At 48.8% G+C, this 22389-nt stretch overlaps 1 protein-coding gene across 4 annotated transcripts; it reads right to left on the bottom strand.

The window, feature by feature from the left end:
• Positions 1-324: 324 nt before the first annotated feature.
• On the bottom strand, positions 325-17892 carry ZNF114 (zinc finger protein 114). 4 transcript variants are annotated; one of them, XM_016936400.4, is made up of 6 exons: positions 17576-17892; positions 16363-16566; positions 15984-16085; positions 8110-8187; positions 5431-5557; positions 325-2172 (listed from the first exon to the last, which is right to left on the bottom strand). In XM_016936400.4, the coding sequence occupies exons 4-6, from the start codon at positions 8116-8118 to the stop codon at positions 1055-1057; spliced, it is 1254 nt and encodes a 417-aa protein (XP_016791889.3). In that variant the 5' UTR covers positions 8119-8187; positions 15984-16085; positions 16363-16566; positions 17576-17892; the 3' UTR covers positions 325-1054. The 4 variants fall into 4 exon arrangements, with proteins under 4 accessions (XP_016791889.3, XP_063658104.1, XP_054529656.1 ...); XM_063802034.1 differs by lacking the exon at positions 17576-17892 and adding an exon at positions 16694-17023 and having other exon boundaries at positions 15984-16063; XM_054673681.2 differs by lacking the exon at positions 17576-17892 and adding an exon at positions 6237-6374 and having other exon boundaries at positions 15984-16063; positions 16363-16665.
• Positions 17893-22389: the final 4497 nt, after the last annotated feature.

The following is a 22389-nucleotide window of genomic DNA, read 5'->3' as shown; positions in this document are numbered from 1 at the left end:
TCTTTTTTTTTTTTTTTTTGAGACAGGGTGTCACTTTGTCACCCAGGGTGGAGTGCAGTGGTGCAAACACAGCTCACTGCTGCCTCAAGCTCCCAGGCTCAAGCGATCCTCCTGCCTCAGCTCCCCAGGTAGCTGGGACTACAGGCATGTGCTACCACGCCTGGTTAATTTTTGCATTTTTTTTTTTTTTTTTTTTTTTTTTTTTTGTAGAGATGGGGTTTCTCCATGTTGCCCAGGCTGGTCTCAAACTCCTGGACTCAAGCAATCCCCCACCTTGGACTCCCAAAGTGCTAGGATTACAGGTGTGAGTCACTGCACCAGGCCTTGAAAGCTTTCTTATTTTTATTCCAGTTGTAGCCTCCCTCCAGGATGTGGATTCACATGCAACATGAGTGCTAAGTGTTTAAAGAGGTCTTTCCTACTTTTTTTTTTTTTTGAGACGGAGTCTCGCTCTTTCCCCCAGGCTGGAGTGCAGTGGCTCCATCTCGGCTCACTGCAAGCTCCGCCTCCCAGGTTTACGCCATTCTCCTGCCTCAGCCTCCCAAGTAGCTGGGACTACAGGCACCTGCCACCATGCCCGGCTAATTTTTTTTGTATTTTTAGTAGAGATGGGGTATCACCGTGTTAGCCAGGATGGTCTTGATCTCCTGACCTCGTGATCCGCCCGCCTCGGCCTCCCAAAGTGCTGGGATTACAGGCATGAGCCACCGCGGCCGGCAGGTCTTTCCTACATTTTTTATTTCCGTAAGGAGTCTCTGCAGTGTGAGTTCTTGTATGAACCATGAATTTGAGACCACGCTGAAGGCTTTGTCATATTCCTTTTAGATTCGCAGTTTCTCTCCAGGGTGAGAACAAATGTCTACTCAAGATGAATGAAGATGAAAGGCTTTCTGTAGACTTTACCTTCACAGGGTTTTTTTTCACATTTCTGTAAGATACGAGAGTTCAGGGAAGATGTTCTCACTCATGCTAACCCCTTGAGCTCCCTTCCAATATGTCCTCCTCACATGTTTGGTACAGTCAGAAAATTAATGAAAAATTTTCCACCTTCCTTTCATTCACAGGGCTTCTCATCTTTGTGAGTCTTAAGATGTTTTTTAAGTCCTGACGACTTTGCAAAGTCTTTTCCACATGTCTTACATTTATAGGGTTTCTCTCCAGTGTGGCTCCTTATATGTGTATATTTTGAGGACTCCCGAATGACTTTCCCACATTCTTCACATTCGTAGGGCTTCTTCCGCACGACATGCTTTCTTAAATGTTTATTAAGGTGTAAGGAATATCTAAAGGCTTTCCCACATTTCCCACATTCATACGGTTTCTCTCCAGTGTGAATTTTCATATGTCTCATAAGGAATGACTGATAAAAAAAGGCTCTCCCACATTCAGGGCATTTATGGGTTTTCTCTCCAGTGCAATGACTCTTGTGTGAACCGGAATTTGGAGTGTTGGCAGAGGTTGCCCCAGTTTGACAATCCTTCTTGTTTGTCTCTGCGGTATACAACTGCATCTGCACGGCGTGAATTGAGTTATTTCTGGAGGTGTTCCGGCACTGAGTAAAATCATACATTTTCTCTCGACCATGAGTGTTGTGTGCCCTAAGGGATCCGTCTTCACGGAAAGCTTTTCCAAATGGATTCCGCTGGTGCCTGTTGGCCCCCGTATCAATTTCATCACGTATATGATGCACAGTGTTCTGACTGCCAGTCCATGTGCTTGATTTCAGCTCTGTTTTTCTCCCACACGGAACCCACTGAATGTTCCGCCCCAAGACTCCATCGTGTTCGTTGTTTTCATGTGTTTTTTGACTATCGTTTAAGACAGGATTATACTTGAAAATACTTGAGTCACGTGTTAGGATACATTGTCTTATGGAACCTCCCTGTGAAGGCACAAGCCTGCAGGTAGGTTTAGAGTGGTTCCTCATTTCATGATCTTCACAAATGCTAACGGGAGATTCATCTTTCTCAGGGGCAACCGCAGGTGGCTTCACATTATTCACCCCCTGCCTGTGTGGTTCCTCTGTTTTGGGGCATCTCCAGTCTTCTCTTAATGTGGAGTGCTGGGAACTGATGCTCGTGAGACACACTCTGTTGGCTTCAGGAAATGTTCTTTTAGGAAGAATATCCGGCTGAGGGGTTGCGTCTTTGGTTTTACATGGAGTCGCCCAATCTGAAATACAGTGGCACAAAAGTTAGATTCTTTGTTGAAAGTAAAGGTGGGTTAGAGATGATGACATAGGCAATCTCCGTGTGGATTTCTTTCTTTCTTTCCCTCCCTCCCTCGCTCCTTCCATCCTTTCTTTCTTCCTTCCTTCCTTTCCCTTCCTTCCTTCCTCCTTTCTTCCTTCCTTCCTTCTTTCCTCTCTCTCTCTCTCTCGTTCTCTCTGTATTTCTCTCTTTTCTTTAGACAGAGTCTTACTCTGTGGCCCAGGCTGGAGTGCAGTGGCACGATCTTGGCTCATTACAACCTCCGCCTCCCAGGTTCAAGCAATTCTCTGGCCTCAGCTTCCTGAGTAGCTGAGATTACAGGTGTGTGCCACCATGCCTGGCTAATTTTTGTGTTTTCAGTTGAGATGGGGTTTCACCATGTTGGCCAGGCTGGTCTTGAATTCCTGGCCTCATGTGATCCACCTGCCTCAGCCTCCCAAAGTGCTGGGATTACAGGCATGAGCCAACACGCCAGGCCTCTGTGTGGATTTCTTTCTAAATGTTCACTCAACGTGTATGATAAAAATGTGAAGGGGAAGAAAGCAAGAGGAAGGAAGCAGAGAAAGACATCAGAGATTCTGCAGTGTCAGGAATGTGATGACGGTACGGTCAGGGGTTCAACATGGAGAGTGTCATGTTACTGAGGAACAGTTCTGCAGAGATCAAGGAAACGATCAGGAATTCTAAGTGGAAGAGAATTGGACAGAGAGTCCATGTGAAATTTTTATTTTTTTGAGATGAGGGTGTCACTAGGTTGCCCAGGTGCTGGAGTGCAGTGGCTATTCATAGGTGTGATCATAGCACACTGCAGCCTTGAGCTCTTGGGATCAAGTGATCCTCTTGCCTCAGTCTCCCGAGTAGCTGGCTCCATGTGCAATTTTAAGGAGAAAAAGAACAGGCCTTTAGCAGGGAAAAATGAAAATATGAGAGGATGGATAAAAGTCAAAAAACATAAGCTCGGCCAGGCACAGTGGCTCACGCCTGTAATCCCAGCACTTTGAGAGGCTGAAGTGGGTGGATCATCAGAGGTCAGGTGTTTGAGACCAGCCTGGCCAACGTGGTGAAGCCCCGTCTCTACTAAAAATACAAAAATTAGCTGGGCATGGTGGCGTGTGCCTGTAATCCCAGCTACTCAGGAGGCTGAGGCGGGAGAATCACTTGAATCTGGGAGGCAGAGATTGCAGTGAGCTGAGACTGAGCCACTGCACTCCAGCCTGGGCAAGAGAGTGCCTGTTTTTTTCTTTCTTTTTTTTTCCTTTTAATTAAAAAAAAATTGTTTTTAAAGACAAAAAGAACAGTGTTTTGCCATGTTGGCTGGGCTGGTCTCGACCTCCTGGCCTCAAGTAATCCTCCTCCTGCCTCAGCCTCCCAAAGTGCTAGGATTACAGGTGTGAGCCACTGTGCCTGGCCTATAGGTCTCCTTAGCTGCTCTGTAGATAACAACTTGAAAATTATAAAACATTAAGTTTTCCCTTTGAGATGTTCCTTCAGGTCCTGCATTCTGATGAAATGACTATGCTCACTGATGTGAGGAATGCCGTGAGAAACTGACGCACCAAAGAATGTACTTTCCTCATCCCGATGATTTCATCCCCCTTCCTCTGACCAATCAACGTCTCCAATTCTCCAGTCCCTTGCCCTCCATGATCCCCTTAAAAATGAGAGCAGTGGCTCATGCTTGTAATGCCAACACTTTGGGAGGCCGAGGTGGGTGGAGCACTTGAGGTCAGGAGTTTGAGACAAGCCTGGCCAACACAGTGAAACCCCGTCTCTACTAAAAATACAAAAATTAGCCAGGTATGGTGGTGCATGTCTGTAATCCCAGCTACTCAGGAGGCTGAGGCAGAAGAATTGCTTGAACCCGGGAGGCGGAGGTTGCAGTGAGCTGAGATCGCGCCACTGCACTCCAGCCTGGGCAACAAGAGTGAAACACAGTCTCAAAAACAAAAAAAAACAAAAACCCCAGAACCCCTCAGGGAGAAGAATTTGAGCGTCTCCTCCCATCTCCTCGGTTGGCACCATGTAATCATGCAACTTTCTCTTTTCTCTGTTGCAAACCCTGCTGTCTCAGTGGCGAGCCTGTTGCTCTGTTACCATGCTGCTGGCTTACAAACCTGTTGGTCCTGTAATGTTCACATCTACCTGGTACTGAGATGCATAAATGCCTGGACAAAACTGCCCTGCACTGTTTTCAGACCACTTCTTGCTCCAAATGAGAGGGCAGACTGGGTTTGCCTAGTTGAAATCCTGCTCACTGGGCAAGCATGTGGTATAAAGGAACTGTGCCAAGACTTTCTGTCAAATGGACACAGGCTTTGGTTTGCTGGGGTTCTGAAGCTGACGATGTGTGAGCAACAGTGGTCCCTCTACTTTTCTCATCAATGCACTAAAACTCTGCCAAAAGGGCTCAAAACGACCCTTTTCCTGTGCACCATGTTCACCTACATAAGGATCCCCGAAATTCTGTTCAATCACGAAGAGAATAAAAATGTAATGCATTAGCTGGGGGTGGTAGAGCATGCCTGTAATCCCAGATACTCAGGAGGCTGAGGCAGGAGAATTGCTTGAGCCCAGGAGGCGGAAGTTGCAGTGAGCCGAGATGGTGCCACTTCACTCCAGCCTGGGTGACAGGGTGAGACCCCATCTTAATGAAAAGAAAAATAAAGGCTGGGTGTGGTAGCTCACGCCTGTAATCCCAGCACTTCGGGAGGCCGAGGTGGGAGGATCACTTGAGGTCAGGAGTTCAAGACAAGCCTAGCCAACGTGGTGAAATCTGCCTCTACTAAAAATACAAACAAAAATTAGCCAGGTGTGATGGTGTGCACCTGTATTCCCAGCTACTAGGGAGGCTAAGGCAGAAGAATTGCATGAACCAGCTACTAGGGATGCTAAGGCGGAAGTTGCAGTGAGCTGAGATGATGCCGCTGCACTCCAGCCTGGGAGATAGAGTGAGACCCTGTCTCAAAAAATAAATAAAATAAAATAAAATAAATAAAATATAAAATAAAATAAAATAATAAAATATAAAATAAAATAAATAAAGTAATGCAACAAACTGATTTCCAGTTTCACGGTGAACCGTACACCTACTACCTGGGGGACAGCAGCTGTGTCTCTGGAATTTAACCCAGTTCCCATTTTCCAATGCACTTCTCAGAACACGGTTCCAAACCAGCACTGGTCCCATCACGGACTAAGTGCAGGAAGGGGGCCTCCTTACCTATGAATGCCAGGTTCCTAGAGTTTTCCAGCATCACGTCTCTGTAGAGATTCCTCTGAGCTGGGTCCAGCAGGGTCCACTCCTCTTTGGTGAAGTTCACAGCCACGTCTGCGAAGGTCACCGAGTCCTAAAATAACACATGCAGTCTGGCTCAGAGGGGTGTCCTGTTATCAGTTTGAACTGTGACCCCTTTCTCCACAGAAAAAGGTACGTTGAGGTCTTAACCCTTGGTACCTGCAAAGGTGACCTGATTTGTGAACTAGAGTCTTTGCAGATGTCAATGAATTAAGATGAGGTTGTGGCCGGGCGCGGTGGCTCACACCTGTAATCCCAGCACTTTGGGAGGCTGAGGCAGGTGGATCACAAGGTCAGGAGTTCGAGACCAGCCTGGCCAGCATGATGAAACCCCGTCTCTACTAAAAATACAAAAAATTAGCTGGGCATGGTGGCGGGTGCCTTTAGTCCCAGCTACTCGGGAGGCTGAGGCAGAGAACTGCTTGAACCTGGGAGGTGGAGGTTGCAGTGAGCCGAGATCACACCACTGCACTCCAGCCTGGGCTACAAAGTGAGACTGTCTCAAAAAAAAAAAAAAAAAAAAAGATGAGGTTGTACTGGGGGTTGGGTGGGCCCTAATCCAGTGACTGGTGTCCTTATAAGAAGAGGAAATCTGGCCAGCTGCAGTGGCGTATGCCTGTAATCCCAGCACTTTGGGAGGTTGAGGTGGGACGATCGCTTGAGGCCAGGAGTTCAAGACCAGCTTGGGCAACACAGTGATAACCCGTCTCTACAAAAAATAAAAAAATTACCCGTGAGTGTGGGCGGGTGCCTGTAGTCTCAGCTACCCGGGAGGCTGAGGAGGGAGGATTGCCTGAGCCTGGGAGGTGGAGGTTGCAATAAGCTATGATCCTGCCAATGCAGTCCAGCCTGGGCAACAGAGCAAGACCCTGTCTCAAAAAAACAAACAAAATATAAATTTAAAAAAAAAAAAAAGAAGGGGAAATGTGGACAGAGGGAGGGACACAGAGGGAAGAATGTCATTTGGTGAGGGAGGCAGAGACTGCAGTGATGGGTTCACAAGCCAGGGAATGCCAAGGACGCCAGTGACTACCAGCAGCTAAGTAAGAGCATGGAACAAATTCTTTTTTGGAGCCTCCAGAAGGAAGCAACTCTGCCGCTATTTTGATCTTGGACTTCCAGCCTGCAGAACTGTGAGAAAATCAATGTCTGTTGTTTAAGCCACCCCATCTGTGATAGTTTCATCAGCCCGAACAGCCTAATGCAACAGGAAGAGGTACAGTCGATTGGTAGAGACTGACATCCAGTCGTATGACTCAGGTGCTCTTTCTTCTGAGACAGGGTCTTGCTCTGTCACCCAGGCTGGAGCGCAGTGGTGCAAACGCAGCTCACGGCAGCCTCGAACTGCTGGGCTCAAGCGATCCTCCCACCTCAGCCTCCCAAGTAGCTGGGACAACCGGCACTCACCATCACGTGTGGCCCTGTCTCAGGAAAAAGAGTACCTGAGTCACGCGACCGGACTTCAATCTCTACCAACTGACCAACTGTGTGTCTTTCTCATGCATTAGCCTGTTCAGGCTGTTATAACAAACGATCACAGAGGGGTGGCTACTCCTTAAACCCTGGCCAGGCATGGTGGCTCGTGCCTGTAATCCCAGCACTTTGGGAGGCCGAGGTGGGCGGATCACCTAAGGTCAGGAGTTCGAGACCAGCCTGGCCAACATGGAGAGACCCCATCTCAACTAAAAATACAAAAATTAGCCGGGCGTGCTGGCAGGTGCCTGTAATCCCAGCTACTCGGGATGCTGAGGCAGGAGAATCACTTGAACCTGGAAGGCGGAGGTTGCAGTGAGCCGAGATCATGCCATTGCACTCCAGCCTGGGCAACAAGAGTGAAACTCCGTCTCAAAAAAAAAAAAAAAATTTGGAGTGGGGCACGTCTCAGTCCACTGCTTGTCATCTGCAGGTCATGACAGTTGCGGGAGATGCTGCCACTGCCCGCTCCATAAATGCCTAGTGTCCCCTGTGAGACCCTCAGTTCCTTAAGACAAAAACACTTTCTTTTTATTTTACTTTATTATTATTTTTAGAGACAGTCTTACTCTGTCACCCAGGCTGGAATGCAGTGGAGTGATCACTCCTCATTGTGGCCTCAACCTCCTGGGCTCAAGCGATTCTCTCACCTCAGCCTCTTAAGTAGCTGGGACGACAGCCGTGCACCACCACACCAGGCAAATTTGTTTTATATTTATAGAGACGGCGGTCTTGCTACATTGCCCAGGCTGGTTTTGAACTCCTGGCCTCAAATGATTCTCCTGTCTCACCCTCCCAAAGTCCTGGAATTACAGGCTTGAGCCACTGCACCCCACCAAAGACACTTTCAGCTCCTTTCTTAGTGTGCTTTGCAGCAGAACGTGAAGCCCACGGGCAGCCAGGATGAGGTGTGGAAAGGACCAGTCAGTACTGGGGTGGGGGTGGTCCCAGGAGAATCCCCAGGGCAGCATCTCTCTCCAAGCAGAGGTGCAGAGACCTAGGGCAGCACGGCTGGCGGGGGGCCCTGCCTGGCTCCATGTGCTTTACCTGACTCCCAGCCACAGGCAGAGAGGCACATTCACTCGTGGGAACGACAACACGCTTCTGGGAGAGGGTGAGCTGCCAACTTACCTGGGACATATTTGTCACCAACGTGACGGCCAGTCCTGGCTTCCCCGTGTTTCCTTCAAGGAGGCAGGTGAGGCAGAGCTTGGGAGAAGAATGGAGCTATGAGAATCCAGGCACCCTGCCTTCCCCACACTCGTATGTGGATCCTGCCTGACATTAATCTCAGCATATAAATGCACGTGTGCACACACTTCCCCACCACAGCCCACAACCCCCACCCCCTCTACACCCACACACCCCCATCCCCCCACTCCCCCAACCCCCCTACGCCCACCCACCTACACACCCCATCCCCCCACCCACACACACACTCACACACACACCCCCATCCCCCCACCCCCGCCCCCCACACAGACACCCACACACACACCTATATTTTAATTTAATTTTTTAGAGACAGAGACTTGTCCTGTTGCCCAGGCTGGAGTGCAGTAGTGCAATCATGGCTCACTACAGCCTCAAACTTCTGGGCTCAAGTGATCCTCCTGCCTCAGCCTCCTGAGTAGCTGAAGGTACAGGCATGGGCCCCCATGCCTCCTAATTTTTCATATTTATTTTCACAGAGATGGGGTCTCACTATGTTGCCTAGGCTGGTCTCAAATTCCTGGCCTCAAGCAGCATTTTTTTTTAATCGAGGTGAAATTTGCATATCATGAAGTTAACCATTTTAAGTGAACAATGCAGTGGCATTTAGTGCATTTGCAATGTTGTACAAACGTCACGTCTACCTAGTTCCAAATACTTTTCATCACCGCAAAATAAAACCCCATCCCCCTTAGCAGTCACTTCCCATTCTCCCCTTCACCCAGCTGCTGGCAGCCGCTAATCTAATTGCAATTTTTTTTTTTTTGAGACGGAGTCTCACTCTGTTGCCCAGGCTGGAGTGCAGTAGCACGATCTCAGCTCACTGCAGCTTCCGCCTCCCTGGTTCAAGTGATTCTCCTGTCTCAGCCTCCCGATTAGATGCCATTACAGGTGACTGCCATCACACCTGGCTAATTTTTTGTACTTTTAGTAGAGATGGGATTTCGCCATGTTGGCCAGGCTGGTCTCGAACTCCTGACCTCAAGTGATCCGCCCGCCTCGCCCTCCCAAAGTGCTGGAATTAGGGGTGTGAGCACCGCACCTGGCCCATAGCAGTATTCATTACAGCCCAAAGTAGAGACAACCCAATATTGATCAATGCATGAACAAAGAAAGCAAACGTGGTCTATCCGCACCATGGAATATTACCCAGCCATAAAACGAACTGAGGCACTGACACACACTACAACCCAGTGAGCTCTGAAAACAGGATGCCGAGTGAACGGCCAGACACAAAAGACCACAGTGTATGACCCCATTGAAAATGAAATGTCCAGAATAGGCAAATCTATAGAGACAGAAAGCAGATCAGAGGTTGTCCAGGGCTGGGGGAGATGAGGGACTGGGAGATGACCACTGAAGGATACAGGGCTTCTTTTGGGGGTGATGGAAATGTTCTAAATTTGAGGGACGTACACGTCTGTGAATATATTAAAAGCCATTGAATTGCACCCTTTAACAAGGTGAATTGGGCTGGGCGCGTTGGCTCAAGCCTGTAATCCCAAGACTCTGGGAGGCCGAGGTAGGTGGGTCACTTGAGGTCAGGAGTTTGAGACCATCCTGGCCAACATGGCGAAACCCTGTCTCTACTAAAAATACAAAAATTAACCGGGCGTGGTGGTGCACACCTGTAATCCCAGCTACTTGGGAGGCTGAAGGCAGGAGAATCACTTGAACTTGGGAGGTGGAGGTTGCAGTGAGCTGAGATTGCACCACTGCACACCCCAGCATGGGCAACAGAGCGAGACTCTGTCTCAAAAAAAAAAATTTCAAATATAAGATGAAAAGTGTTCATGTTACTGGGAAGTCAGATTTTTAGTGTAAGAGGAAAAAGTTTCAAATATAAGATGAAAAGGCTTCATATTGTCATGAACACACACACACACACACCCCCAATGTCTCCCTGGTCAGTCTATTCATAGAAAATGCTTAGAAGAATTAACAAGCAGGAAGCAATGAACACCCTCGGAAACATGGCTGATCTGGGAACAGGAAATTCCCAGTGTGAGCCTTGCGGTGCCAGATGGCAGGGGAGCTGCCCTAGACCGCGTTAGGAGGATGCACAGCGGCTGGAAACGTCTCCCAGCGGCCGGATTTGAACTACAAAGTGAATCATTGCAATTGATGGAAACACACTGAACACTAAAAATACCTGCGCTCATAATGATACCCAGACAGAGAAAACCAGAGGGGGAAGAAAACACAAGCCTTGGTTAATAAAGAGGAAAAATTAAGCCTTTACTTTGCCTTTCCAATAAGAAAAGAAACAGAATAGCCTTACGGATGACGGAAAACTACAGAATTCCAGCTACATATTCATTTTTTTATTTTTATTTTTTGACACAAGGTCTCATTCTGTCATCCAGGTTGGAGTGCAGTGGGGAGATCTCGGCTCACAGCAGCCTCTGCCTCCTGAGTTCAAGTGATTCTCCTGCCTCAGCTTCCCAAGTAGCTGGGATCCCAAGCGCCTGCCACCACGCCCAGCTAATATAACAAAAATATATATATTAAAAAAAATTTTTTTTTGAGACAGGGTCTCATTCTGTCTCCCAGGCTGGAGTGCAGTGGCACGATCTCAGCTCGCTGCAACTTCCACCTCCTGGGTTCAAGCAATTCTCCTGCCTCAGCCTCCTGAGTAGCTGAGATTACAGGCTTGGGCCACCACGCCCAGCTAATTTTTGTATTTTTAGTAGAGACGGGGTTTCACTATGTTGGCCAGGCTTGTCTCAAACTTCTGACCTCAGGTGATCCGCCTGCCTCGACCTCTCAAAGTGCTAGGATTACAGGCGTGAGCCACCACGCCCAGTCCCAGCTACATGTTTAGATGGGACACTTGAATATTTTTAAAAATCACCATTTTGGGCTGGGCTGGGTGGTTCACACCTATAATCCCAGCATGTTGGGAGGCTGAGGCAGGAGGATCACTTGAGCCAGGATTTTGATACCACCCTGGGCAACATAGCGAGGCCCCATCTCTACAAAAAATTTAAAAATTAGGTGGGCACGCTGGCGTGCGCCTCTAGTCTCAGCTACTCAGGAGGTTGCGGGGTGGGAAGATCATTTGAGCCCAGGAGGTTGATGCTGCAGTGAACTATGATTGCACTACTGCACTCCAGCTTGGATGACAGAATGAGAACCTATCTCAAAAAAAAAAAAAAAACCATCATTTTGCAACCCTGATAAAACAACTGATTCAGGAAATAAGACACGTCGGTGGACAGAGAAAGGGGAGGCAGTCATTAGCAGGGTACAGAGGCATCACTCAGGACTTGCTGGGCGTAAAGGAATGCAACTTTCAGAGGTAAGGCTCTGCAGGTGCAGTGGCCCAAGGCTGTAATCCCAGTATTCTGGGAGGCCGAGGCAGGCAGATCACCTGAGGTAGGGAGTTTGAGACCAGCCTGACCAACATGGAGAAACCCCGTCTCTACTAAAAATACAAAATTAGCCGGGTGTGGTGGCACACGCCTGTAATCCCAGCTACTCGGGAGGCTGAAGCAGGAGAATCACTTGAACCTGGGAGGCGGAGGTTGCGGTGAGCCGAGATTGCACCACTGCACTCCAGCCTGGGCAACAAGAGCGAAACTCCATCTCAAAAAAAAAAAAAAAAAAAAGAGGTAAGAGGCTCTCTCACCTCCAGAAACTACCCCACCAACGTTAGCTTGACTTGTACAGGGACAAAGAGCCATTATAGCTTTTTTTTTTTTTGAGATGGAGTCTCACTCTGTCACCCGGGCTGGAGTGCAGTGGTGCGATCTCGGCTCACTGCAAGCTCCGCCTCCCGGGTTCACCCCATTCTCCTGCCTCAGCCTCCCCAGTAGCTGGGACTACAGGCGCCCGCCACTGCGCCCGGCTAATTTTTTGTATTTTTAGTAGAGACGGGGTTTCACCGTGGTCTCGATCTCCTGACCTCGTGATCTGCCTGCCTCGGCCTCCCAAAGGGCTGGGATTACAGGAGTGAGCCACCGCGCCCGGCAACAAACAGCCATTATAGTTACACTGATGTGATGAACACACCACCTACGATGTATCTCTCATTTTTATTTTGTTTAAATTTTTCTTTGTTATTATATATGTTTCAAGATAAGGTCTCGCTCTATCACCCAGGCTGGAGTGCAGTGGCACTAGCTTGGCTCACTGCAACCTCTGCTTTCTGGGTTCAAGAGATTCTCCTGTCTTAGCCTCCCAAGTAGCTGGGAGTACAGGCGACCACCACCACGCCTGGCTATTTTGTATGTGTGTGTGTGTGTTTTTTTTTTAGTAGAGACAGGACTTCATCATGTTGGCCAGGCTGGTCTTGAACTCCTGACCTCAGGCGATCCTCCTGCCTCAGCCTCCCAAAGTACTGGGATTAGAGCCACGAAGCCTGACCAACCTAGGATGTTTCTGTCTCCCTCCCTCCCTCCCTTCCTCTCTCTGTCTTTTTCCCTCCCTCCCTTCCTTCCTTCCTTCCTTCCCTCTCTCTTTCTCTCTTCCTCTCTCTTTTTCTCTCTCTTTCTCTCTTTCTTTTTTGAGACAGGGTCTCACTCTGCTGCCCTGGCTGGAGTGCAGTGGTGTGATCAGAGCTCACTGTAGCCTTGACCTCCTGGGGTCAAGCAGTCCTCCCACCTCAGCCTCCCAAAGTGCTGGGATCCCAGGCGTGAGTCACTGTGCCTGGCCAGGTCTAACTTTCAACACAAGGAACAACCACACAAATCCACAGGCGTGGACGTTCTGCCATTCTGACTACCCAGGGACTCCAACTAGTAAATGTCATGAACAAAGGGAGGCAAGTTTGAGGGTGTGAGCCCTGGAAGAGAAACGTACACAATGTGTTTGCATCCTGCCTAAAGAAACATAACTCTAGGCCAGGCGTGGTGGCTCACGCCTGTAATCCCAGCACTTTGGGAGGCCGAGGCGGGCAGATCACCTGAGGTTGGGAGTTTGAGGTCAGCCTGACCAACATGGAGAAACCCCATCTCTACTAAAAATGCGAAATTAGCCCGGCATGGTGGCACATGCCTGTAATCCCAGCTACTAGAGAGGCTGAGGCAGGAGAATTACTTGAACCTGGAAGGCAGAGGTTGCGGTGAGACGAGATTGCGCCACTGCACTCCAGCCTAGATAACAAGAGAAAAACTGTCTCAAAAAAAAAAAAAAAATATATATATATATATATATATAAGTTTTTTTCTATTAAAACAAAACAAAAACAAACCCCCAAAACTCTTCCTGCTCCAAATGTGACATCTGATGACCGTTTAATGACTGTGGTCAACTTAAATAGTATAAGATGAGTCATTTGTTCATAAAATGTTAGAATGCCATAAAATCTACAACTTACATGATATTTGAAAGAAACTTGATGGCAAGTTCCCTCAATTTGAGGACAAATCTAAACATTTACATGACACTGTCAGCAATGAATTGCGGACTCAAAACTTTTCTAAACCATTAATAATTTAAAAATTAAATTAATCATATGAGAAAAAGCTGAATTTATATATACACACACGTAAATATATGTGTGTGTATGCATTTATATATATACACATATAAAAATATATATACATATATATTGGCCAGGCACGGTGGCTCACGCCTGTAATCCCAGCACTTTGGGAGGCCGAGGCGGGCGGATCACGAGGTCAAGAGATCAAGATCATCGCGGCTAACACGGTGAAACTCCGTCTCTACTAAAAATACAAAAAATTAGCCGGGCGTGGTGGCGGGCGCCTGTAGTCCCAGCTACTCGAGAGCCGGAGGCAGAATGGCGAGAACCTGGGAGGCGGAGCTTGCAGTGAGCCGAGATAACGCCACTGCACTCCAGCCTGGGCGACAGAGCGAGACTCCGTCTCAAAAAAAAAAAGAAAAGAAAAGAAAAGCCCCACTGTTGCCTGGGGGATCCAAGTCACTTTGACACAGAAGCAAGCCTGTGCAACTCAGGGGCTGAGCTGTAGATAAGAGTTTTTGAGACACAACATTCCACGTCTATCTTGACCTTATAGTTCCCAAGGAAACAGCCACACCTGATGATAACCCCATTACACGCATCTCAGCTCTAAGCCTACCTAAGAAGATAAAACCGCCTATTTCAATTTAAGTTTCCCTGAATTCCGTCCTTTCCCCAATACAATTGGAGCGCCGGTTCTGACCCTAGTAACCTCAGACACATCAGCTCAGGACAATAGTTTAAAAAAAAAAAACAGAAAAGAAAAGAAAAAGAAAAACAACGCATCATTGTGAGTCAGCTCAGGTGAGCAGGCTGAGGTTGGCTTTTGCCGGATTGTCCATGACGAAGATATACCTGGCTGATGAAACGCGTTCCCACCTTTGCCCTGAGTTCCAGTAAATCAGACCTCACCGGAGCGGATTAGTGATAAAAATGCATCTTGTTCCGACCGTGGGGTTTGATCCTGACACCTTCACACCACTCTCCTTGCAGCTTGTCCTTTTTATATATTTCCTCTGCTGAGGTCTCAGTTCCCATAAAAGACCATGTTCAGCACACGGAACTCAAACCCTCAAAGCTCTTTATCTGGCCAGGCGCTGTGGCTCACGCCTGTAATCCCAGCCCTTTGGGAGGCCGAGGCGGGCGGATCACGAGGTCAGGAGATCGAGACCATCCTGGCTAACACAGTGAAACCCCGTCTCTACTAAAAATACAAAAAATTAGCCGGGCGCGGTGGCGGGCGCCTGTAGTCCCAGCTACTTGAGAGGCTGAGGCAGGAGAATGGCGTGAACCCGGGAGGCGGAGCTTGCAGTGAGCAGAGATGGCGCCACAGCGCTCCAGCCTGGGTGACAGAGCGAGACTCCCTCTCAAAAAAAAAAAAAAAAAAAAAAAGCTCTTTCTCTTAAGAAACCAGTGCATCCTGCACGTCTGGCCCTGCCCGGGACTTTTCAGTTCACCCTCATCACAGCAGGCTCCAATTCAATACCTTTTTTTTTTTTTTTTTTTTTTGAGAGAGAGTCTTGCTCTGTCGCCCAGGCTAGAGTGCAGTGGCACGATCTCGGCTCACTGCAACCTTCACCTCCCAGGTAGAAGCGATTTTCCTGCCTCAGCCTCCCAAGTAGCTGGGATTACAGGCGCTCGGCTCACTGCAATCTCCACCTCCCAGGTTCAAGCGATTCTCCTGCCTCAGCCTCCCGTGTAGCTAGGATCACAGGCGCCCGCCACCATGCCCGGCTAATTATTATTATTATTATTATTATTATTATTATTATTATTATTTTTGAGACAGAGTCTCCCTCTGTCGCCCAGGCTGGAGTGCAATGGCTTGATTTCGGCTCACTGCAACCTCCACCTCCCGGGTTCAAGCGATTCTACTGCCTCAGCCTCCTGAGTAGCTGGGATTACAGGCGCATGCCACCACGTCCAGCTAATTTTGGTACTTTTAGTGGAGACGGGGGTTTCACCATGTTGGCCAGGCTGGTCTCGAACTCCTGACCTCAGGTGATCCGCCCACCTCGGCCTTCCAAAATGCTGGGATTACAGGCGTGAGCCACCGCGCCCGGCCAGCTCCAATACTTTCATGGATGCAAAGAACACAACCCCTGCAACCGCTGCATGCGGGCATCTCTGCTGCCCAAGCCCGGGGACAGGCGCTTTCGCAACGCTGCAGCACGGCATGGGGGAAGCGCCCTTCTCCCTGGGCCAAGGTGAAGGGCGCGCTCGGGGTCTGAACACGTGGGTCATTCGTGCCTTCCCCTTTCCTCCCGGAAGGGTAGAGACAATGAGGCTTTTGCAGACAGCAACTCTCAAGTCCCTGGGCCCCGGCCCGGTCCCGCCCTTAGTACGGACACTCAGGCACACTTACTCTTCCACTAGCTCCGGCTTCCAGATGTCTCTGTCGGTGGCGCAGCCCAAAAGCGCGCGCAGCCCAGGAGCGTTTCGGAGCTGCACCAGGATGGGGATCAAACTGTTGAAATAAATCAACCTAACGAGGCCGCCAGGAAGGACCGACTACAGAGATTCGTCCTGCCCAGACATTTTGTACTCGCTTCTTGACCCCTTCCTCAAAATGGACGGTGTAAGGGACCAGGGGGAGGAGAGGGGAGCCGAGCAGGCAGGGGATCCCAGCGCCCGCACTCCTGCCTGCCCACCTCCGTCCCACCCCCCGCCCCCGGGACCCGATCGACCCGATCCCAGAGTCTGACCCCCACGGCCAGTAGATTGACATTTCCTGTAGAACTTACTCCCCAGGCACTCCTGATCCAAGCAGGAAACCCCAGCCTTGGGTCCTCGCTGTCGCCTCCGCCCGCGCCACCGTTCCTAGGCTCTCCAGCTGGGAAGCGCGCTCTCTGCGCAGCCAACGCGCCTCCTTGCGGGCTCCGGAGACGCCGGCCGCTTGCTGGCTTCCTGCATTTCCCAAGGAAAGAAGCCTTTTTTTCCCCTCAGTACTGTAAAAGGGCGGAAACAGACAGGTTGGGGAGTCTCCAGTTTCTCTCTTGTCCCCATTTTTATGTTTTTGCTACCACTCCCCCATCCGTTGACTAGCGGCTAAACCGCAAGGCTCCCGTCACCTACCCTTGAAATGATTTTTTCTTCCTTCCTTCCTTTCTTTTCTTTCTTTCTTTTTTTTTTTTTTTTTGAGACGGAGTCTCGCTCTGTCGCCCAGGCTGGAGTGCAGTGGCGCGATCTCGGTTCACTGCAACCTCCGCCTCCCGGGTTCATGCCATTCTCTCGCCTCAGCCTCCGAGTAGCTGGGACTACAGGCGCCCGCCACCACCCTGGCTAAGTTTTTGTATTTTTAGTAAAGACAGGGTTTCAGCGATCTCCTGACCTCGTGATCCGCCCGCCTCGGCCTCCCAAAGTGCTGAGATTACAGGCGTGAGCCACCGCGCCCGGCCCTTCTTTTCTTTTCTTTCTTTCCTTTCTTTCTCTTTTTTCTCTTTTCTTTCTTTCCCTGTTTTCTCTTTCTTTCTTTTCTTTCTTTTCCTCTCCCTCCCTCCTTCCTTCCTTTCTTTTTTCTCTTTCTTTCTTCTTTTCTCTTTTTCTCTTTCTCTCTCCCTTCCTCCCTCCCTCCCTTCCTCCCTCCCTTCTTTCTTCTCTTTCTTTCTTCTTTCTTTTTTCTTTCTCTCTCTTCTTCCCTCCCTCCCTTCTTTCCTTTCTCTCTCTCCCTCCCTTTCTCTTTCTTTCTTTCCTTCCCCCCTTCCTCTCTCCCTCTCTGCCCCTCCATCCCTTCCTTTCTTTTTTATTTTTTTCCTTTTCTTATTCTTTTTTTCTTTTTTTTTTTTTGAGACAAGGTCTTGCTCTGTCCTTCAGGCTGGAGTGCAGTGGCGCAATCTTGGCTCACTGCAGCCTCAAGCGATCCTACCACTTCAGTCTCCCAAGTAGCTGGGACCACAGGCGCGTACAAGCATGCCTGGCTAATTTTAATTTTTTTTTTTTTTAGAGATGAAAACTCACTATGCTGCCCAGACTCGTCTCGAACTCCTGGGTGTCACGCGTGTCCATATAGAAGACCACCTAAACAGGCTTTGTGTAAGCAACAAAGGCTGTTTATTCACTTGGGTGCAAGTGGGCTGAGTTGGAAAAGAGAGTCAGCGAAGGGAGATAGGAGAGGGGCAGCTTTATAGGGCTGGGGTAGACAGTGGAAAGTTACAGTTAAAGGTGGTTATCTGTTGTCAGCAGGGGAGGGGCTCACAAGGTGCATTGTGGAGAGATCATGGGACTCATTGTCCAGGAGAAGAATGTCACAGGGTCGACTGATCAGTTGGGGCAGGGCAGGAACAAGTCATAATGGTGGAATGTCATAAGGTGGGTTAATCAGTTAAGGTAGGAACTGGCTGTTTCACTTCTTTTGTGGTTTTTCGGCTGCTCCAGACTTCTTGGCTCCTGCAGGCCATCTGGACGTATATGTGTAGGTCACAGGGGTTACAATGGCTGAGCTTCGGCTCAGAGGCCTGACACTGGGCTTAAGTGATCCTCTGGCCTTGGCCTCCCAAAGTGCTGGGATTACAGATGTGAGTCACCACACCTGGCCTGAAATGATTTTAAACACTTACATAATTTGCTTCCTGAGTGACATATGTTTTGCTGTGATAAAAACATGGTTTGTAGTCCTCCTTGCTGTGAGAATATTATCATCTCGCTTTATCCAGCTACACATGTGAATTACTGGCCTCAACTACTGGACTCCAAAACATATTATAGACTTGGAAGGAAACGGGGAGTTCAGGCTGTGGCAGAGCTGCTCTCTGCCAGCTTTCCAGTTATTCTCTCAAGTCTCACATCCAAACACCCACACTGCTTGCTAGTGAGTTCCTGAAATCATACTTTGGCTGGGCGTGGTGGCTCAAGCCTGTAATCCCAGCACTTTGGGAGGCCAAGGTGGGCGGATCACGAGGTCAGAAGATCGAGACCACGGTGAAACCCCATCTCTACTAAAAATACAAAAAATTAGCTGGGCGTGGTGGCGGGCGCCTGTAGTCCCAGCTACTTGGGAGGCTGAGGCAGGAGAATGGCGTGAACCCGGGAGGCGGAGCTTGCAGTGAGCAGAGATCGCGCCACTGCACTCCAGCCTGGGCGACAGAGTGAGACCCTGTCTCAAAAAAAAAAGAAATCATACTTTGGTCATTCTGTTATTTTAACCATTCAAGACAGTTTTCAAAAACTGTTCTCAGAAATACTGTTCTAGCTGGGCATGGTGGGTCACTCCTATAATTCCCGGCACTTTAGGAGGCCCAGGCAGGAGGATTACTTGAGCCCAGGAGTTCGAGATCAGCCTGGACAACATAGTGAGACCTCGTCTTCACACACACACACACACACACACACACACAAAATTAGCCAGGCATGGTGGCGCACACCTGTAGTTCCAGCTACTCAGGAGGCTGAGGTGGGAGGTTTGGTTGAGCCTGGGAGATCAAGGCTGCAGTGAGCTGTGATCATGTCACGGCACTCCAGCCTGAGCGACACAGCAGGATCCTATTTCCAAAAAAAAAGAAAAGAAAAAAGAAATACTTATATTGGGATTGCACCAACAACCTCCCAAGAGATGAAAAGACCTCCAACTGCAAGTTGCAGTTAAAACTACTGCCTTGGCTGGGTGCAGCGGCTCACACCTGTAATCCCAGCACTTTGGGAGGCTGAGGTGGGCAGATCACCTGAGGCGAGGAGTTTAAGGCCAACATGGCGAAACCCTGTCTCTACTAAAAATACAAAAACGAGCTGGGCGTGGTGGTGCATACCTGTAATCCCAGCTCCTCGGGAGGCTGAGGCAGGAGAATCGTTTGAACCTGGGAGGAGGAGGTTGCAGTGAGCTGAGATAGCGCCATTGCACTCCAGCCTGGGTGACAGAGCAAGACTCCGTCTCAAAACAAACAAACAAAACAAAACAAAACAAAACAAAACCCAAAATGACTGCCTAAACCCAGACCTCTAGGACACAGACTCAGTTTCCCACCCTGACTCTGCTTAACTGGGGAGTCGCTTGATCTTCAGGTGCCCCTGATGCAAATCAGCTGAACAAAGCGTTTATCCTCTACTCGAGTTACATCGTTTCTTTTCCTTTGAGGGTCCCCAGCAAACCTTGATGTGCATCTCTTTTTCTTTTGGTTCTTTGGGAGGAAAGATTAAGCCCAGCCCAGCCAGCTCCTGGAGCTCCCCAGGAAGGAAGGGCTGGGAGTCCCTATCTGGTCAATTAAATTATTTATTTATTTATTTTGAGACGGAGTTTCGCTCTTGTTGCCCAGGCTGGAGTGCGATGGCGCAATGTCAGCTCACCACAACCTCTGCCTCCCGGGTTCAAGCAATTCTCCCACCTCAGCGTCCCGAGTAGCTGGGATTACAGGCACACGTCACCACGCCTGGCTAAGTTTTGTGTTTTTAGTAGAGACGGGGTTTCTCCATGTTGGTCAGGCTGGCCTCGAACTCGCAACCTCAGGTGATCCACCTGCCTCGGCCTCCCGAAGTGCTGGGATTACAGGCATGAGCCACTGCACCCCGGCCTAAATAATTTATTTTTTATGGACTGTCTTTCTTCACTCTAGTAATGAAATTCTACCATAAAGCTTAAATTGACAAATATTGATCATACTTACCCCAGTTACATTTTTTTACGGTGATAAAATATACATCACAAACATTTCCATGTGAACCATTTTTTTTTTTTTTTGTGACGGAGTCTCACTCTGTCACCCAGGCTGAGGTGCAGTGGCATGATCTTGGCTCACTGCAAGCTCCGCCTCCCAGGTTCACACCATTCTCCTGCCTCAGCCTCCTGAGTAGCTGGGACTACAGGCATCTGCCACGCCCAGCTATTTTTTTTTGTATTTTTAGTAGAGATGGGGTTTCACCATGTTAGCCAGGATGGTCTCGATCTCCTGACCTCGTGATCCACCCACCTCGGCCTCCCAAAGTGCTGGGATTACAGACATGAGCCACCGCACCCGGCCTCCATGTGAACCATTTTAAAGTGTACACTTCAGTGGCATTAAGTACAGCCACATCGCTGTGTAACCATCATCACGATTCATCTCCAGAACTTTGTCATCTTTCCCAATTAAAACTCTGTACCCGTTAAATAATCACACCCCATTCCCTTTTTCTCTCAGTCCCTGGTAAGCTCTGTTCTACTTTCTGTGTCCAGGAATTTGACTGTTCTAGGAATCTCCTAGAATTGGAATCACTCGGCCTTTGCCTTTTTGTGTCTGACGTATTTAATTTTGCACAATGTTTTCCAAGTTCACCTACGGTGAAGCATGTATCAGTATTTCATTCCTTTTAAAGTCTGAACAGTATTCCACGGTATGTAGTGTTCAAAAGTAAAATGTATGGCCGGGCGTGGTGGCTCACACCTGTAATCCCAGCACTTTGGGAAGCTGAGGCGGGCGGATCACCTGCGGTCAGGAGTTCAAGACCAGCCTGACCAAAATGGAGATACCCCGTCTCTACCAAAAATACAAAATCAGCCGGGCGTGGTGGCTCATGCCTGTAATTCCAGCTACTCGGGAGGCTGAGGCAGGAGAATCGCTTGAATCCGGGAGGCGGAGGTTGCGGTGAGCCGAGTGTGCCATTGCACTCCAGCCTGGGCAACAAGAGCGGAACTCCATAAAAAAAAAAAAGAAAATTTCCGACCTCTTCCCCAAATAAACTACCTGCACGTAAGCCCTCATTTCAGGCTCTCCTTTTTGGAGGCTCGCAAATTATGACCGAAGAAGTCCAAGGACTTGAAAAGAACCCTGTTAAACCTTGGTTCAGGTCTGGGCTCAGGGCACTAAAGGATATTCCTCTTGCGACCTCTAGTGGTTGTAGGTGTCCAATTCCCTTCTATTTTCTCTGGGTCTTCATCTCCAGCAGTGCTTCCTTTCCTTGTTTTCTCATCCTGCCCCTTCAAAAACCTGCTTCTTGGCCAGGGGCGGTGGCTCACGCCTGTAATCCCAGCACTTTGGGAGGCCGAGGCGGGCGGATCATGAGATCAGGAGTTCGAGAGCAGCTTGGCCAACATGGTGAAACCCAGTCTCTACTAAAAATACAAAAATTAGCTGGGTGCGGTGGACGCCTGTAATCCCAGCTACTTGGGAGGCTGAGGCAGGAGAATCGCTGGAAGCCAGGAGGCGGAGGTTGCAGTGAGCCAAGATTGCGCCACTGCACTCCAGCCTGGGTGACAGAGTGAGACTCCGTTTCAAAAAAAAAAAACACCCCAAAAAACCCACAAAAAAACCTGCTTCTTTTCTGGTATCCTCAATATCCCGTTTCACCTATGCCTTCACTGCTAGGTGGATCTTTTTAAAGAAAATTGGGAACATTATATTATTTCACCTGTAAAAATATCACTACGATGGCCAGGTACAGTGGCTCATGCTTTGAGAGGCTGAAGTGGGTGGATTGCCTGAGCTCAGGAGTTCGAGACCAGCCTGGGCAAAATGGCAAAACGCTGTCTCTAAAAAAAAAAAAAAAAAAAAAAAAAAAAAAAAAAAAAAAAAAAATTAGTCAGGCGTGTGGTGCACGTAGTCCCAGCTACTTCAGCTACTTGGGAGGCTGAGGCAGGAGGATCGCTTGAGCTCAGGAGGTGGAGATTGTAGTGAGCTGTGATCTTGCCACTGCACTCCACTCTGGGTGACAGAGCGAGACTCTGTATCAATAAATAAAAAATAAAAAATAAAAATATCGCTATGTATGTTTAAAAGATGAAGAGTTAAAAAATGCTTTACTGTCTTACATGAATACTCCCTTACAATGAAAAGTAATCATCATTCAGGACATCATAAAATATCCCG

This window comes from Pan troglodytes, chromosome 20, assembly GCF_028858775.2.
Source record: "Pan troglodytes isolate AG18354 chromosome 20, NHGRI_mPanTro3-v2.0_pri, whole genome shotgun sequence".
Taxonomy (NCBI): domain Eukaryota; kingdom Metazoa; phylum Chordata; class Mammalia; order Primates; family Hominidae; genus Pan; species Pan troglodytes.
Note: the sequence above shows the minus strand (reverse complement) of the source record. Positions and strands in the feature narration are given on the sequence as shown.